This window comes from Typopeltis vanoorti, chromosome 2 (genome assembly GCF_054136105.1).
Source record: "Typopeltis vanoorti isolate ZY-2024b chromosome 2, IOZ_Tvanoo_1.0, whole genome shotgun sequence".
Taxonomy (NCBI): domain Eukaryota; kingdom Metazoa; phylum Arthropoda; class Arachnida; order Uropygi; family Thelyphonidae; genus Typopeltis; species Typopeltis vanoorti.
In genome coordinates, this window is record NC_143550.1 from 94,919,373 (window position 1) to 94,938,543 (window position 19,171).

General features: G+C 35.7%; 1 protein-coding gene across 3 annotated transcripts in view; it reads right to left on the bottom strand.

The window, feature by feature from the left end:
• The window catches only part of mip40 (Myb-interacting protein 40), a 225,467-nt gene that overhangs the window by 115,105 nt on the left and 91,191 nt on the right, over nt 1-19,171 (bottom strand). For all 3 annotated transcript variants that reach the window (XM_090406878.1, XM_090406870.1, XM_090406862.1), the window contains one exon: nt 17,732-17,955. In XM_090406878.1, coding sequence (XP_090263004.1) covers nt 17,732-17,955 — 224 coding nt within the window. The remainder of the gene's footprint in view (nt 1-17,731; nt 17,956-19,171) is intronic.

Here is a 19,171-nt window from a genome sequence, read left to right on the forward strand (position 1 = left end):
AAATTCCTCCACTTCTATCTTAGTAGAACTTTCTGTGGGACCACAGGCGCAAATAAGTCTCACTGTCTAGTTCCCCATTCTGATATTTTCCTACATCACTCTATTTGATATTGCCTGCCATTCAAGAAGATCAGCCTCATATTTGGTGTTGAATACCATAGCTACTCTTTGGAGCTCTAATACACACCAAGAGTAGATGTCAATCAGAAATTAAAAGAAGAATTACCATGGCAAGGTCAGCAATAGTACAACTGCAGAAAATATGGAAAGACAAACATTTCTATCACCACTAAATTAAGACAATAGCTTGGCAGTTTTGATTTTCATTTATAGTGCTGAATCTTGGACACTCAGCAAGCAACACACGGACAAGATAAACAGCTTCAAGATGTGGTGCAGGAGAAGGATGCTGACAGTCTCCTGGATGGACAAAAGGTCTAATGAAAGTATAATAAGGCAAACTAAAAATCAAAAGGGAACTATGTGACATTGTAAGTGAAAGTTAAAGAATTGTCAAATATTTTGGTCATATTTCAAGACATGAAAATGACAACCTGGAAAAACTTATCATCCAGGGCAAAGGGGAAGGACAAGACCAAGATTGTTAGACCAGATTAAAAAGATCAGACTTGCTTTGGAGTTAACCACCGCTGCAACAAAAGCCAGAAAGAAATGGAGAGGTTATGGCTAGGGTCAAGAGTTCTCAGACATGTGAAGACTTTATGAGTTATGTGTGTTGTATATATAGAAGGTGGAATGACCTACCAACTCCTTCAGTGTTGACACTAATTTCTTGGCTAGGTGATAATTAGGGCTTTCCCATATGGTGACCGGGATTAAAGAATTGTTCCACTGTGCGCATGCATGTCGTAGAAGGCAACTAAAATGGACACCCAATATCTGGGGGGTATAGCCAGGCCACCCAGTCCCAGGGGATATAAATACAGGACCTTGTCCTCCGAGTTGGAGGGAAGGGGGGGCATGGGGCTAACAACCCACCTCATAAAAAATCTTGTTACGAAATTTCAAGGAAATAAAAACTCTGGACTACCCTTTAATCTTTTGCAAGTCCATTTGGACTGGCAAAAGATTAAAGGACTTGAAACTTGGATCATGGAACATTTGTTCACTATATCAGAGCAAAATAACTACATTTGCTCATAGAATAAACAACTTTATAGATAAACAACTATAAAGTTGACCTGTTAGCCATCCAGAATCACACAGTCCTTTATTGTTATCACAAATCAAAGCACAGGAACAAGCTTTATACTGAATAATCGGATAAAATAATTAGTTATCAGTTTTAAAGCAAAATCACCAAGACTTTGCAATTTGAGAGTAAGACGAGTCTTTTTTAACTACTGTATAATTACTGCTCATGCACCAACTGAGGAAAAGGATCAAAATGAGAAAGAGACCTCTTATGAACAACTTGATGATTTATATAACTCTTGTCCAGTGAATGACATCAAAATAATACTGGGAGATATGAATGCCAAGATTGGTAGAGAAAATAGATATAGATCAATAATTGGAAAACAAGAACTACATGATGAAACTAATGATAATGGACAAAAACAAAGTAAATTAAGAGCAAGAATCTCAAATGCACGTAAGACTTGGAGAATGTCTACAGACATTTAATTGTGATAAACTTGACTCAGAAATTAAACAAAAGTTTCTAAATGAATGTTAAAATCAACTAAAGCAAAAGAATAGTGAAACTATTGAAGATCTTAATATAAAATGGAACTTTAAAAAAATTCTTCTAAATTCAGGCAGTGTCATTCTGGGTAAAGCTCAGAAAATAAAACAATGATTAGTTGCATGCAGAGTGTGTGGCAGCCACATTAAAATAAGAATGAAGTTTATAAAAAAATGCTAAAAGAAAGGCACACAAGAAAAGCTGTTGAAGAATATAAAATTGTGAGGAAGAAGAGAAAAAGATACATAAAAAGAAAAAGGGGAGGTTCTTGGGGAATCAATTTAGAGATGTTGAACATCTTAGGGGATCCAACGAAAGCAGAGCTTTCTTTAGAAAAATAAATACAGGTCGTAAAGACTTTAAACCTAGAACCATTCTATGTAAAAGTAAAAATGGAACCCTGCTTAGTAACAAAACTGATATATTTTGAACTGCTGAATCATGAAAATATAGGCAGTGAGGAACTTGATGTCGATTCAAATAGTAACTATGAAGTGATTGGACCTCCACTAATTAAAATCGAGGAGGGGGCTTAAGAAACTGAAGATTAATAAAGCAGCTGGAACAGATTCAATACCATTAGAACTTCTGAAGAATGCAGGGGCCAGCTCTTATAGAAACAATTCATAATATTTTGCACTCAATCTGGATTAATGAAATGCTTCCCCAGAATAGAAACAAAGCCATTATGTCTCATACATAAAAAAAGGAGACATTCTTGAATGCTCCAATTATAGAGGGATAAGTCTACTCTGAACTGCTTACAAAATATTTTAGAATATCCTATTCAACAGGCTATCTCCTTTTGTTGATGGAATTATCGGGGACTCTCTCTTGTGGATTCAAAAAGGGAAGGTCCACTTTAGAACAAATATTTAATCTTCATGAAATTCTTGAGAAATGCAATGAATATGGTATTGATATACATCTCCTTTTTATAGACTTTATGCTGCCTACGATAGCATAAACAGAATGTTACTCATAAGAGCCATGAGAGATTTTAACTTCCCAGAAAAATTAGTAAGGCTTATTGAACTAGCTCTCATAGAAACAACACTGAAAATTCGAATCCAAGGAAGTGTCTCAGAATTTATGGAATTTAAAATTGGAGTAAGACAGGGAGATGCCTCGGTTTGTCCTCTCTTTAATACAGCTTTGAAAAAAATAATCAGATTCAAATATCAATACTAGAGGAACCATTTTTAACAAATATGTGCAAATCCTTGCCTTTGCTGATGACACTGATATTATAGCAAGAGCACCCATAGCCCTAAAATAGCCTTTTTTGGTTTTAGAAAGTGAAGCAAAGAAAATGCACCTCATGATCAATCAAAATAAAGCCTAATATATGGAATACAGCAAAAAAAATAATAAAAATAAACCCCATTAATTCTTCAGAAATTGGATTTTATTAATTTGAAAAAGTGAGTAGCTTTACCTACTTAGGATTGGAAGTTAATACCAAGAATGATATAGCTATAGAAATTAAAAAAAGATGGCCAAGAAATGACAGACTTAATTTAACAATTTTCTTCTTAATCCTGTTAGTTGGATTAGTTCACAAGTTGATAAGCGATGTTATCAGAGATTGATTCGTTTGATGAATGTCAACAGATCTGTTTAGGACGACCATGGCATTACTTTTTTCGACTTTGTTACAGTATATCCTGATTAGTTTTTAATACTTGATGGCTCCTAGTTCTGTTTTGGTGAGATTGCTACATATAGCTTTCGTTTTATTCAAAACATTACTTGTTGCTAAACGAATGTTTTTGGAAGGAATTTAATGCCTATTTTTATGTAGTATATTATAACATCCAGTTTATTAACAGTTAATAACTATCAACTTTCACTAAATTATGGAGAAAACTACCATGTTAGAGCAAAACTTTAGTTTTAAACCAAAATGAACACTCGACATTTCGACCTTCACAACAAGATCATCATTCATCTGGAGCATACACGTATATATAGAGAAAAAAGCTGCACTACACAATCTACATGGTTTGCTAAAGTTACTGACCAACCATTACAATTATTAACCTGACCTCTGGTGGAATAAAAAAAAAAAAAACTTTACTACATAAAAGCTAGAGTCCTATTATTATTATCTATTAGGTTACAAAATTAAATTGGGCTGGAGAGCAACATATTTATATATATATATTAAAAAAAAAACTGTGATTATACATATAAATTTCAATCAAGTGGTATGGAATAGTTTTCAATAAAAGCTGAAAATTGCTTCAAGTCCTCAAGTATGTTAGATATTAAGTAGGCTGAATATGTGCCATCCAAATTCTTGGAATTTTTATGCCATCATTATTGTTGAGATTAGGGTGGTTAATCAGAATTTCACAGGCTTCTATAAATTTTCTTTCATACCAGGTTTTTGTATGATGTAAAGAGCAGGTACTTTTCCAATCAATTTGGTGCAGGGTGTTGAGAGTGTGATCTGAGAGGCCTGCTTCACCAAAATTATTATATTTAATGTTTTTTTTTTTTTTTTTTTTTTTTTTTTTTTTTTTTTTTTTACATGTAGGGATTGTACGTCCAGTTTCACCAATATAAGGGTAAATTACAGGTGCAGTAGATGCAATTACATGTGATGTGTAGCAAGAATTAAAGAATGCATTACTTCATTTTGACTAATAACAACATTTAGTTTTTTTAAAACATCACTTATAACAATACCTTGGGCAAGTAAAATTTTTCTACGACTGGTAGATTTAATATTTATTTTTGGAACCCTGGTTATAGGGATGGTTGAATGATAGTAGCCAGCAAGTTATGTATGGGAGTGCAGTGTCCTGAAAAAAAGAAAGCGACCACTGGTGGTTAATTTATATATTAATGATACAGTTCAAGATTTAAGAGGAGATATTCAGTTATTTGCTAATGATGCTTAATTCGATAGAGTAGTGTCAGGAAGTCATAACATGATTTAAATAGGAGGATTTAAATAGGATCCTACTTTGGGCTGAAGAAAGCAAATATTACTTCGACATTGCTAAGTGTTTCCTCTGGAAACAAAGTGCATGCTCTCGACAGATATTATGAAAAATATGATAGCTCCCAGGTGATCACTCTTGATATCCCAAAGGTCCTCAACAGGATCTGGTACAATGACTATTAAATAAGCTCCCATCGTTAGGTCCGTCATAAGATTTCTGCAACTGGATTGTAAGCTTTCTGACTGAACACCACACACACACTACATGCGATGGTTGAGGGTTCTATATTTTCTAACTATGGAACTATTTTTTGGAGCAATTAAAAGATATTTAATGACTTACTCCAGCTGACTACCAAACCAATAAACAGCTCTGCTGATGACAGCACACTATACTCCTCTTCATCTGGCAAACCATGTCCCAGACAAATCAGCACAACTTTCAGAACAACTACCATGAATTCTGGTCTCCAAACCATTCTTCAGTGGGATTCAAACAACATTGTCAGTTTCAATGCCAGCAAAATAACTGTTTTATTTCCCACAAAAAGAACCATTTTCTTCTAGTCTTAATCTTGACAACACCTAAATCTGTAGACAAGATGAGATTGCTCTTCCTGGGATTATTCAATCATCAGACCTCTGTTAATATACACACATTATACTATTGCATTCTCAGCATCCAAAAAAATTAGGATTTCTCTTTTGTTCAAGATGTTACTTTGCTGCTGAACAGCTATTTTCCCCATCACAAATCTGTCCAATTATTGAATACTGTTTGCACATCTGGAGCAGCATCCCTAAGAACTTCTTAAATTACCCAATACAGAAGAGAGCAATTAGGCTGATTAATGACCCATCTCTCACCAATTCACTCCATCCACTCTCACAAAGGTGAAGTCTCTGCGTCTTGTATCTTCTACAAATACTTTCACAGCCAATATTCATCCAAACTAACATCAATAATTTCTACAGCTTTGGTTAAATCCTTTGAAATATATGCAGCATCTAAAAATACCAAACCCACAGAACAGTCTCCCAGGAAATACAATCCACAGCTATTCAAACTAAATGTGAACAAGTTCCTTCTTGCCTATCCACAGTACTAATATACTACAGACTGCCCTGCCTCTCATGTTTAGAATCATTATAAAAAATTGTAAAGTTATGCACTTTGGGTAGAAAAGAAAGAATGAGGTTTATCATGTTGGATGAACTATGTTTCAGAATGTGAAGGCAGTGAGAAATTTTGGTAGGTAGGGAACTGAAGATCAAGGGGGATACATCAAAAATTGTAAGGGTTACCCAGAAAATTGCCTATAATGAAAGAAATTCCAAAAATACAGATAAGGAGATGATAATTCCACTATATATAAAGCATTAAATAGAAATACAAGAAATACATTAAGCAGAAATACAAGTGTGCTTTATGCTCACTTGTATTTCTGTAAATAAATCTGGTCATCTGGCTGTAACTGAAAGGAAACACTGAAGAGAATACAGAGTCAACTGAACTTTTTCAGGATCCTGGGATGCTAAATGAGGCCAGATTGATAGAATGTGGTATGTGGTTTGCAAAGCTTGGTAGGAGAGGGGGGAGGATATGATTGAGACATACGAGGGTTATTTGAAAAGTTTGGTAAATTTCCAATAGTATGAATGGTATGAATGAACAAACCAGGGTCGGTACGTATCATCTTTTTCATGACCTCTGGCAAAATTTTAGCCACGTGCGATGCATAGTTTTCGTTTGGCAAACATTTAAAATGACCGTGCTCACGTTTTCCATAAAAATGGAGGAAAAAAGTGGTAAAACACTTTTATTTGAAGAAGTGGATGGCCACGTAGATCAAAGCCGAGTTACATGCAGCTCATGGAGACCCTGCACCAGCATTAAAGACTATTTATTTCTGGATAAATGAGTTTAAACATAGTCTTAAGTCCATCGAAGATGAAGCATGCTCCTGAAGCCTGACCGAGGTCACTACAAAGGAAATTGACAAAATTCATGATATCATTATGGAAGACCGCAGAGTGAAAATACATGAGATTGTAGGTATCTCAATTGAATGGGTGTATAATATCCTGAATGAAAAGTTGCATATGAAAAAGCTGTGTGCGTGATGGGTGCCATGATTGCTGACTGTTGATCAAAAATGTATGCGAAAAGACATTTCAACGAATGTTTGGTGATTTTAATCGCAATTCGCAGGATTTTTTGCGTCAATTTGTGACTGTAGCCGAAACTTGAATCCACCACTACACACCTGAGTCCAAGCAGCAGTCAAAACAGTGGGCAATGCCTGATGAAAGAGCACCGAAAAAAGCGAAGACAGTTTTGTCAGCTGGGAAGGTGACGGCCACTGTTTTTTGGGATTCCCAAGGAATTATCATGATAGACTATTTGGAAAAGGGTAAGACAATAACAGGAGTCTATTATGTGTCATTGTTAGACCATTTAAAAGAAGAACTGAAGAAAAACAGCCCAAGATTGGCACACAAAAAAAGTGCTCTTTCATCAAGACAATGCACTGTTCCACACATTGGCCATCGCAATGACAAAATTGCGATGGCCAGTCAGCAATTGCGATGTAAATCGAGGTTCAAATTGGTTCCGCATCCACTGTATTCGCAGTGGATGTGGAACACAGGACCAAGTCACACCAGACTTGGTTCCGTGTGACTTCTTGTTCCCAAACTTAAACATTTGGCTCAGTGGGAAAAATGTTTCTTCGAACGAGGATGTCATCAACGCTGTCAATGACATTTTGCACAATTTGACAGATCCTACTTTTAAGATGGGATGAAAAAATTGAAAACTCGCTGGACCAAATGTGTAGACCTTGATGGATACTACGTTGAGAAATAAAGGATTTTTTCCAAAAAAATGTGTTTAACTTACTTTTTTTTTACCAAACTTTTCAAATACAGCCCTCTTATCTACACTTAACACCAAAACCATTCAAATGCAGTCCCTCAGCATTATACATATCCTTCTTTCTGTCAAACTTGCACCAAGGTCCACAAATCCTACAACATTCCTTCTGCACAACCTGCATATTGATTTGTTTGCCATCAACGTCCCCTCCCAAATTCACCTCTATTACAGAGTGACAGGAGACTTAGTTTTTGCTTCATTCAACAACGCTGTTACATCCTGAATGAAGAACCTTTAAAAGGAAACAATTCATTCAGGATTTAACAAGTCAGAAAAATCAGCTGAGAGAAAAAACTTGTACTCGAGCAGAAGAAATAAAGTACTAACTGTAAATAGAAATACCTCCTTTTAGTAGAATTGTAATAACATGTAGAGAATTATGTTAGATTAATGATTCTATGTAAAAGAAATAATAGCTTAAATTTTTTTTGCTATTAAGCTATCTCAAATAATGTAAGTTGCCAGACAGGTAATGAGTAACAGTGCAAAGGTCGCGTCTGAAACGCACGTATCGGTCGTAACGCCAGAGGCTACAGCTATGTGGAAAATAATGTAAGCGCGATTTCCTCGAAGACAGCACCTAACAGCAATAGGGAGAGTAAGGATCATCTTCATCATCATCAAATTCCTGCCATGTACCCTCAAGGGGTGTACAAGATATGACAGTACTACATGAAAAAATTACATCATTACTAACTTCCTATCTACAATTTTCCTCCAAATCAGTCTGTTACTTGTCAAGACTCCAATATTATCAGATCTTATATTTCTATCGTCTAAGGCACTTTGTACCGTATCAATCCACCTATATCTTGGTCTTCCTCTGGGTCGTTTTCCTGCCAACCTGGCAGAGAACACTTGTTTTGCTAATCTTTCCTCTCCCATTCTATTTAACTGACCATACCACCTGAGATTAGCTCTGCTAACGCATTCCTGGATGCTGACAATGTCAAGTTCTTTCCTAATATCCTCATTTTTAATATGATATTGCCATTGATGCCATCTGTTCACGCCTCTAATCTTTCTCAGGACTCTCATATCTGCTGTCTCTAGTCTTTGGTCAAGTGTTTTATTTCTGACCCAGCTCTCAGATCCATAAGTTAAAACTGGTTTGAACACTGTCTTGTATACAGCTAATTTAGTGTTCTGACTAATTTCTCTCTTATTCCATATGAATTTATTCAATTGACTTCCCACCATACCAGCTTTGCTGATTCTGTTGTCTATTTCTATATTTAATTTACCATCTTCAGTAAAAATTGTGCCTAAGTAGCTGAAATGTTTTACTTGTTCCACAGGTTCTCCATTCACAACATAGTTGACATTTTCAATGATTCTGCCTATTTTCATTGTCTTTGTCTTTTTATTGCTGACCTTCATACCATATCTATTACAACAGCTATTCAAGTTAGTCAGAGAATCTTGCAGACTTGTAGCGGATTTATTTAGAAGTATAACATCATCCGCATAAAGCAGAGCTGACATTAACATCTCCAATTTTGATATCAGGTTTAATACCACTTTCCTTCATAATGTGATCCATATAGATAATGAATAACAGAGGGGATAATGTACATCCTTGTCTCACACCAGATTTAACATTAAACCATCTTCCTGTACTTCCTTCAATTCTAACTGCTGACTTACAACTCAAATAAAGACTAAGTAGTGCTTGATATAATGCACCATATAACTGCAGCGTATTGAATAGCTTCTCTCTTGGCACCTTGTCATATGCCTTTTCCAAATTGACAAAACTTAAATACAGATCTTTGTTATATTCCCATGCTTTCTCAACTATTTGTCGTAAAGTGAAGACCTGATCCTGACAGCCTCTATTTGGCCTGAATCCAGCTTGTTCTTCACCAAGCTTTTTTTCCACAATTCTTCTCAACCATTTCTCAAGTATACTTGCATAGATCTTGCCAGGAACACTCAGTAGGGAAATACCTCTGTAATTCTCACATTCAGTTTTATTTCCCTTTTTTTATATATGGGTACTATGAGAGCTCTACTCCAATCATCGGGAATTCATCCCTATGTCCAGGCTTTCTGAACTATGCAGTGCAGCCACTGTAAGACTTTTATACCACCATACTTCAGCATTTCTGGTAGAATATCATCTACTCCTGCTGCCTTTCCACATTTCAAGCCTTTGATGGCTTTTTCTACTTCAAGTATGGATATGTATTCCTGACTGCATGCCTGGTCAGTGTTTTTTTTATCACTGTGCTGTCATCACTGCTTGTTTCATTTAGCAGTTTTTCAAAGTAATTACTCCATACTTAAAGGATATCTTTTTCTCCTGTTTTCATGTCACCTTTATCATCTCTAACTCCTTTTACAGCACTCTTTCCTCCATTCCTAAGCTTCTTCAACAACCTCCAGAATATTTTGCCACCTTCTTGATATTTATTTTCTATATTCTTGCCAAAGTCCTCCCATGACTTTTGTCTAGCTAGTTTTACACCCTGTTTAGCTTTGTTACATTTGTCTGTGTATTCTGTAAGAGTAAAAGCTGACTTATTTGCCAGGAACTTTTGATATGCTTTCTTCTTTTCCTTCACTGCCTCTTTAACTTGCTGTGTCCACCAGGGAGTTCTGATTTTTTTATCCTTGCACACAACCTCACCACATGCCTCTCTGGCAGAATCAATCAATGTTTTCTTCAGAGTTTGCCACTGAATCTCCAAGGTTTGATTCCTGTTCTCAAACTCTTTCATTTTCTTTTCAATAATCTTTGTGTGTTTTAGTCTACAGTTCACATCTGAGAGCTGCTCAACTTTTATTCGCTTTAAAACTTTCTTACATGTCATTCTTTTCAATATGAAATTCAATTTTATCCTGCTCAAGACTAAATAGTGATCACTTCCAATTTCAAATCCTCTGTACACTCTGGTGTCCTGCACCAGGGAGAAAACATCACTATCAACAATAACATAGTCAATGAGACTTTTCTTATTCCTAGCCTCTTCTCTCCATGTAAATTTGTGCACATTTTTATGTTGGAACATGGTGTTAGTAATAACCAGTCCATGTCCTGAGCAGAAATCCAACAGATATTTGCCATTATTATTAGCTTGGCTCTTTTCTCCAAATTTTCCCAAAATATTTTTGTATGTCTCACAATCATTTCCTACTCTGCTGTTTAGATCCCCAACAAGGACCAACTTTTCCTTTTTCATTGTGTCAGTTGCTTTTTCTAGAGCGTCAAAAAATTCCTCCACTTCTACCTTAGTAGAACCTTCTGTGGGACCACAGGCACAAATAAGTCTCATTGTCCAGTTCCCAATTCTCATATTTGCCCACATTACTCTACTTGAGACTGACTGCCATTCAAGAAGATTAGCCTCGTATTTTGTGTTGAATACTATGGCTACTCCTTTTCCTTGATTGTCATTGCCTGAATATAACATTTTGTATGTATTGCTCAGAAAGATCTCACCAGTTTGGTCTTTTTTGTTTCAGTCACCCCTATTATGTCGATCTGGTACTTATCTAATTCCTCAGCTAGCTCCATTTCTTTGCCATTCAGGCTTCTTAAGTTGATAGTACCGATCTTTAACTCTGGTGATGTTGAGTTGGCGTTTGTTTTCAGATTTGTTCCAGTAGTTGATTTTTCGCTGTTCGCCCTAGTTCCCTGGCGAAAACAACGGGGGCCTTGTTTAACTGGGCGACGCCTCAGCCGGCATGAAATTTTGTCATGTTGTACCATCTTAAGGATCATCTTAAGGGCATTAAAACTAAGGGTCGTGTGAAAAAAAAGGATACAGCAAAAAGAGGGCACTAGAACACAGAATATAAGGCAATGCGTGCCATATTGCAGGGCTTTTTTCCTTTTGTTCCAGATTTCATCTCGAGGATTATTGACCGGTGGTCGGAGAAAGGACAAACCAGGGTTCTATGATGTCAGACAGCGGGCCGTTTTCCTGATTGTGCTGAAGAAAATACCACGTGGAGCCGTACGCGAATCATCAGCCTATGAAGAATCGTGCAACTTGCTGGATGTTCCATCGGAAAAGAGCGGAGATAGCCCTCAGTCGTGGAAGAGAATAGTTCGAGTCCGGCAACTGTAGAAAGGACGATGTAGCCATAAGCCAGGCACCGAAATAGCCGATCAAAGTATGACCAGAACAACATGTTGTAGTTAATAGACCTTCGGAAAGAACTGGGTAACGTAGAGATCTTTGTTATATGTTACGGAGGTGATAGAAGATTGAAATTTGTGTTTGATTAAGTAATGTGGACAATCCATTAGAGAACTTTAATAAGATCACATCCTCCCTCATAGAATACTTCTCACCTCTGAGATCATAGATTTTTTCCAAAAAATTGCGTTTAACTTATTTTTTTTTTACCAAACTTTTCAAACAACCCTTGTATTTATATGATTACATAAATATCAAAACAAATGCTTAAGTTTCTACAGTTATATGGTTTTTCGTCTATAGAAAACAAAACAGATCTTTAAACACAACAGTTACAATAATTCAGAATGTTAGAATTTTATGTTCTGATAATTTCACTTCACTTTAGTTTCATCCTCTGAAGTCAGCTGAGTGAAGTGTGTGTTCACACAGTCTCTTTGTGGTAGACAGCAATAGATATTCTGTAAACATGTTTATACTTCCTATTTGTGGTTTCCATATTCAGACTATGACAAACAATAGTAAAGTTTTCCAGTGTGCACTAATTTATGACCTCAGGAGTGCAACGTGATGCAACATTTAATCTGAACAGTTACTAATAATGACAGTTAAGTGCATGAACAAATCTTAAGAATAAAGAATTTTGCATGCTTTTTGATTGCAAAAAAAGTGAAATACATTTTATTATTTTCCTTATATTGATTAGGAAAACAGCAATAGCTCATAAACGGCGATAACAGTATCTACAAAACTGATATAATAATACCTGCTAGTTCTGTAGCAACTTTTACTGCTACTACTGTGTTTCTGAAATGTGTACGTGTAATCAAGCAGATAAAATAAAACGTTTCTTTAAAGATATTCCAGAGACCATCCTAAAATACATTTCATTGTTTATAATAACTATAGTGCTCATAATTCAGTACTGAGAAGTTAATAGAATTGCTATGAAAATGAAGATTAAAATTATAACTGATTGTAGAAAAACAAGAATGTAACTTAAACATCATTTTTATTGTTGAAATTTAGGATTAGGTTTATATTCATGATAATTGTTCTAATAAACTTTCTGTATTAAGCAAAAGATGCTTAAAAACTTTAGAAATTTCAAAAAAATGATCAAATAAATTATTATTATCATCTGAGATCTCCAGGGAGTCAGGAACTCAATGAGAGAGAGGCTATACATCACCCAAACCATACCTTCTAAGCTCATTCACACTATTACTTGATAACAGCAAAAAAGGGAAAATATAATTGGCAACATTATCTGCCTATTCATACTATTATTTGATGCATAAGCAGATAATGTTGCTAATTATATCTTCCCTTTTTTTTTTGCACTTTTAGTAGAAAATTAATAATTTGATTATTTTAATTTTTATTAATTGCATTGGTGAACATGATTCTACTAATAATAAGAATAAATAATGAATACAGAAAAACAAAATGACTGATGTGGGAGTGGTGGGGAGGGGGAGAATGAGGACATTGCTGAACTGCACTTTTGTTTGGAATATGAAATATTAGCTACTTAACACGTTTGCTGCCAACTATGAGTATACTCGTAGTTGGTATATGAGCATCACAAGCCAACTACGAATATACTCGTATGACGCTTGCTGCCAGCAACGAGATTACCCATACTGACCTCGAAGAAGTGAAAATGTTTGGCATGCAGAGCTAGCAGCGAAAGAGTGTATACTCGTAGATGGTATATGAACCTCACAAGCCAATTACGAATATACTCTTATGTCGATTACCGCCAGCAATGAGATTACCCGTACTGACCTTGAAGAAGTGAAATTGCTTGGCATACGGTAACAAACTATCCCCAAGTAGTGTGGCAGGAAACGTGTTAAAATTAATATAGAATGCTACAACAAACAAGCATACATAGGAAACTTGTCCTTCAGTAATATTTGGTTAAGAAATATATTTATTACTCTTATGAACTTTTGTCAACTGCAAAATTAAACTGCATTTAATTTTGAAAATAAACTTGGAATACAATGAACTATGAGTGATGACTGTCTTTAGTGCACTGTGTGGAAAAATTTCCCATTTCGCAATGCAAACTTGGGTTGCTGTTACTTCGCCAAATGTGGGAAAATGGAAGTGATATGCTTTCTGTGACTCAGTTTCTTTTGTAAATGTATATTTGTTTGATTTTATAAACATTCTGTATTAAATTTAAAAAAGAAACTAATTTCATATTTTTTCCATATTTCATATGCAGGATTAGATGAGATATCAGCTCTCATTTTAAGATAATGTGCTACAGGGGAACTGGCAATGCCTTTGACTATGCTGTTTAACTTAAGTATTAGTGCTGACAAATTCCAAGAGAGTCGAAAGAAGTCTATAATTCCTTTGCATAAAGGAGGATCTAAGTCTGTGGTAGCAAATTATAAACCAATTAGTATCTCAGGAGTAGTGAAAAGAGTACTAGAAAAGTTGGTCAAAAAGAGAATTCAGGAATGGGTGGATAAAAGTACGATGCTCTATAAGGGGCGGCATGGCTTTGTGAAGGGGACAGTGATACCATGGTAATCTACTAACTTTTTATAAGAGTGATAGCCGAGTTGGATAAAGGGAATAGCTACACAATGATACCATGGATTTTACAAAGGTGTTTGACAGGATACCACATGGAACTCTGCTACACAAACTGCAACAAATGAGGGATGGATGTGAAACTGGTGATATGGATACAAGGATGGTTGATGGACAGATACCAAAAAGTAGTATATGGAAAAGCAGAATCCAGGAGAAGGTGGATGACTAGTGGTGTGCCACAGTTCTCAGTACTTGGACCACTGCTGTTTAATTTGCACATAAATGATATAGGAAATAATTTGAAGGAAGATATTAAGTTGTTTGCTGATTATGCAAAATTAGATACAGTAATAGTTAATCAAGGCAATGTGGAGAACTTGCAGAATGATTTAAATAGAAACCGTCAGTACAAACCAAAGATAATGGGTATCAGTTTAATGTGGAGAAATGCAAAGTTATGCATTTTGGGATAAATAGATTACAAGCTGTATACCACATTAACTGTACTCCAGGAAATTGATCAGGCTAGGAGGCAGGTAGTAGTAGACAGAGCTGATGTTTAGAAGACATACTGATGAAGTAGCCAGGGTAGCTCATAAGATTATTTGATTATTGAAAAATACACTAACACTAACTAAGGACTTGATACATCCACATCTGGATTACTGCGCTCAAGTCTGGTTTCTTGAGGATGAAGAAGTGGTGGAGAAGATTCAGAAGAAAGTGACCAAGATGGTAAATGGTCTGTAGAATGTCCCCTATGAGGGAAAGATTAAGTGTGTTTAGATTGCAGAAGTTGATTGAGAGGAGAAAAAGAGGGACTATGATAGAAAAATTTAAGTTGCTTAGAGGGTTTTATAGTATTGATGCAGGGGGGGGGGGAAATGTTTCAGCACTTGGGCTAGAAGGGCCAGAACAAGAGGGCATCCGTGGAAGATGAATAAAGGTGTGGCTAATAGGGTTGTGGGGACTCAAGCAACCCATTCCATTCATTCACCACTTGAAAAGTTTTGAATGAATGAAATGGGTTGCTTGATCAATTGTAAGTGCTCTGTCTATTCACAGTTTTAAGAGGCACAATAGATATGTTGATAATGTTGGCTTCCCACAATGAGTCTTAGGACTATATCTGTGCAATAATAATACTATTCCAAACAAAAGTACAATTCAGGCAATGGTTTTTCTTCTTTTTACCATCAATAATTTCATTTTTCTGTATGCATTATAAACTATTCATGACATAGGTCCTATGATAATGAAATGTACATATCCAGAACACAATAGCACCACTTTAGTACATACTTGTGGATAACATGGAAAGTCATCCTAGGGAGCCTCTAAAATAAAGAAAACTCCAGCATCTAAAAAGGATGTTCCCAAAGCTATTTGGAAAACAGTGTTCACTATATTCTGAACAACACACTGCACACTAATGTCACTGTAATGGCAACTAAGAGCTGTTCTGAGTGTTTGTGAAGATTCTGACTTGTTACTGGTCTATTGAATCACAGGCAAAATTAAACAGCTGAGTACAGAGATATCTAGCATCTTAGTGAGAGAACTAGAAAGCAAGCTTATTGCATTTGACCTTTATAAAGGCTACCTTGGGTTTGTTAATGCTTTTCTTGCTTGTTTTGGAGCTATAGTGCAGCCTGAGTGAGAGGTTAGAGTTTGACTTGAGCCAATGGATATATGCTGATTTTATCAAAGACTGCAATGGCTTTTTTTTAAAAATCAAGAACTAGAGTTTGAACGGAGGTCAGCGGTTTGCAGTGGAATGGTGAATAAAGGTCCACATTTCAATAAGGATCATTTCACTAATTTGGTCATCCCATGTGTTTGGATCAGGAGAGCAGAAACAGTAATCTGACCATGGAAAAAAAGGTGCAAAAATCCAAGTGGGGGTGCCATTAGCCGAGAGGAGATCAATCTGTAAAGAAGAATAACATGTGAATAAAGTTATGGACAGAGTTGCCAAGAAGAAAGCAACATTCATGGTGTATTTGGAGAGAAAAGTGATAAAGAAAAGATCTAGAGTATTAGAAGAATGATGAGAATTATCTAGCATTCTAGTTGGTAGATTAACAATTGTGTTTGATCATAACTGATGGCAATTTGTTTCAGCTTTCCTTCCACTGGATCTATGAAGCTAGAGAATGGAAAGACAGTCTAAGTTATTAACTCACTGTCTTACCCTTCTTTCTTTGGAAGATAATCTCAAAGTTTTTGGGTAGCCAGATTGTATGAAACAGACTTTCAGAGATAAATAATCAGAGGTCACTATGGTTGTCTGAATAAGGAGAGTGTTAAAGCTATAAAGTGAGACAAAGAAATCTTGAGCCAGAGCAGATCATATAACAGGGATTCCAAGCTTAACTATTGGCAAGGAATATCCGATTTCACAAAAGCACATGTTCTGCTCTTTGCACAGAAGGTACATCGTAGGTGATGTAATTAGGATAGCCAAAATGAACTGAGTAATGAAGGATGACAGCTAGGATTCTGTTAAAAATAGTAAATCAGGTTTTCATACCTTTACGTGGCCATGCACATCATTAATTGTTTTATTTATTATCGTCTATTATTTACTGTATGAAATTATGGTTATATTAGCTTTTTCTGTGATATATATATATAATTTTTTTTCTCAACGTATTTTGTTGTTTTGCCATATTTTTTGCAATTTATTTATTGATTTTTGTGGGAGATGTTTTATACCCACAATGACACTAGTATTTATTTGTCTATCTTTCTTTGGTTGAATTAGTGCTGGGAACCTAACAGAGCAGGGGCATGCAAGAGAGGTAAAGGACTTGTGAACTTAACCCCTACAGGGAGTATCCCAACTACAAGCCAAGCATGGTCTAATAGTGCTTCCTCATTGCTACCATACTCTTAACTCTCTCCAAGCATGATATGGCAAGAATAAGTAGCAGCAGGATTATTTACTAGCTGATGAAGTTAATGATAACTCTGGATGAGTTATCATTAAGCAACTGGCCCACAGAAATCACTTTACTGATGTACCCTCAAATGGAGGTATGACTCACAAGTTTATGAAAATTGTGTACGCATATTCAACAAGGCCATAACTGCAATGTGTATAAAGAGAAAGGGGAGCAGAAAATGGGGATCATATTCTGGAGAGGACAGCAGTACCACTTTATGCCTCCAAATAAGTAGGGTGGTGGTGTTTCACCAAGTAATAAAATATCACGTAGATGTCTAAATGGCATTTACTTCAACTACAGAAGCTATGCTTATAAGGCTTTGATCTAGCAAACTTATTCCTTGCAAAGAATACTAAAAAATCCATATCTTAATATATTGAGGAGCAATTTTAAAATTACAAAATTAAGATCAACACAGCTTCGGGCATGATATTGTAACACAAAAAAAAGTACAGACATGCCTTAAAACTATACCTTGTCATCTTGCATCTCTGTCGAAGTAGAAAGAGGTTGTGGGGGAGGTAGAGGTGGTGGCGGTGGAGGAGGAGAAATTGGACTAACGGGTTCTTCTCTTACTGGAATCTCACTTCCATGTGGCTGGTTATGGATCCATGCTCTACATACAGGATACAATGGAGTTTCTTCTGAAAACTGAGCCAAGTCAACACTTCGATCATAGAGTTTCATGATGTAAGAATCTGTGAAGTTAATTGATATCATCTGTTATAATTTATATGAAAAAGAATACCAATCAATGCAAAAGTGATATACAAAATTCCTACATCTTCAAATACAACATACGTTGAATTCTGACAGTCTACATGTGTTGGGACAATGAAATGCTCTAATATTCCTCCAAAAAATAATTTCAGAACATACAAAGACAAACACCAAATGTTTAATGTTTATTCATCTGCAATTTTATCCATACACACACACTGTGTGTGTGTGTGTGTAATTATGGACTTCTACTTGGTTGTTTTGATACATTTTTAAAAAATATAGATTTAATGACTTAAAAACCGAGGTAACTTATAAAGTTTTTTATGAGAATAATACAACTAGTTTCGGCTTATAACAGCCTTCATCAGGTATTCATTAAAGGAAGAGAATAGTAATAAACATTGAAGCATCTAAAAAACTGAAAATTACAGGTAAAAATTGCAACACATAATTGAAACAAAAAGCGTTGTATTTTTTAAGTTGTTCTAACTGGTGCGCTATTGTTTATTGTGTGTGTGCGTGCAGGCTCTTGTGAACGCCAATATTGAATAACTGCAGTATGGCTATCTGGGATGTTATAACTCAAATTGCTGTTTAAGTGTTCAGGATTCAGGATGATTTCCATGGATTCCACGATTTTTCTTTCGAACTCATCACCACAGCGAAAAATATTTTCTGATTTATTCCAGCAAACGGAATGACTTTGGAGATTATCATTAGGACTGTTTGAGAAAAGAACACGACTTGACAACGCAGTTGCACGTGATCTTTTATAGGAGATGTCTCTCTTATGCTCCTCGATACGTTATTCAATAGATTTGTTGGTTTGTCCAAAATAAGGGATATTGCAATCACACCATAATTTATATACAACTGGATATTTTAGGTTGTGATGAATAGGTTTTGGATGGCTGATAAGAGAACGGATCTTTGGAAGTGTGGTGAAGAACGTCCTGATGTTGTATTTTTTTAAGGACCTTAGCCAATTTATTAGAGACTGTGCTAATGTATGGGATGGAGATGCTACCTTTAAAATTATTATTAGTTTCTGTGGTGCACTGTCTAGGAGGATCCAGAAGAAATTTCTTAATCGTTTTTTTGGAGTATCCATTTTGTTTAAAGATAAGAGATAGGCGATTTATTTCTTTTTGGAGTTCATCCGGTTCATTCAAAAGAGAGCGTGCTATGTGT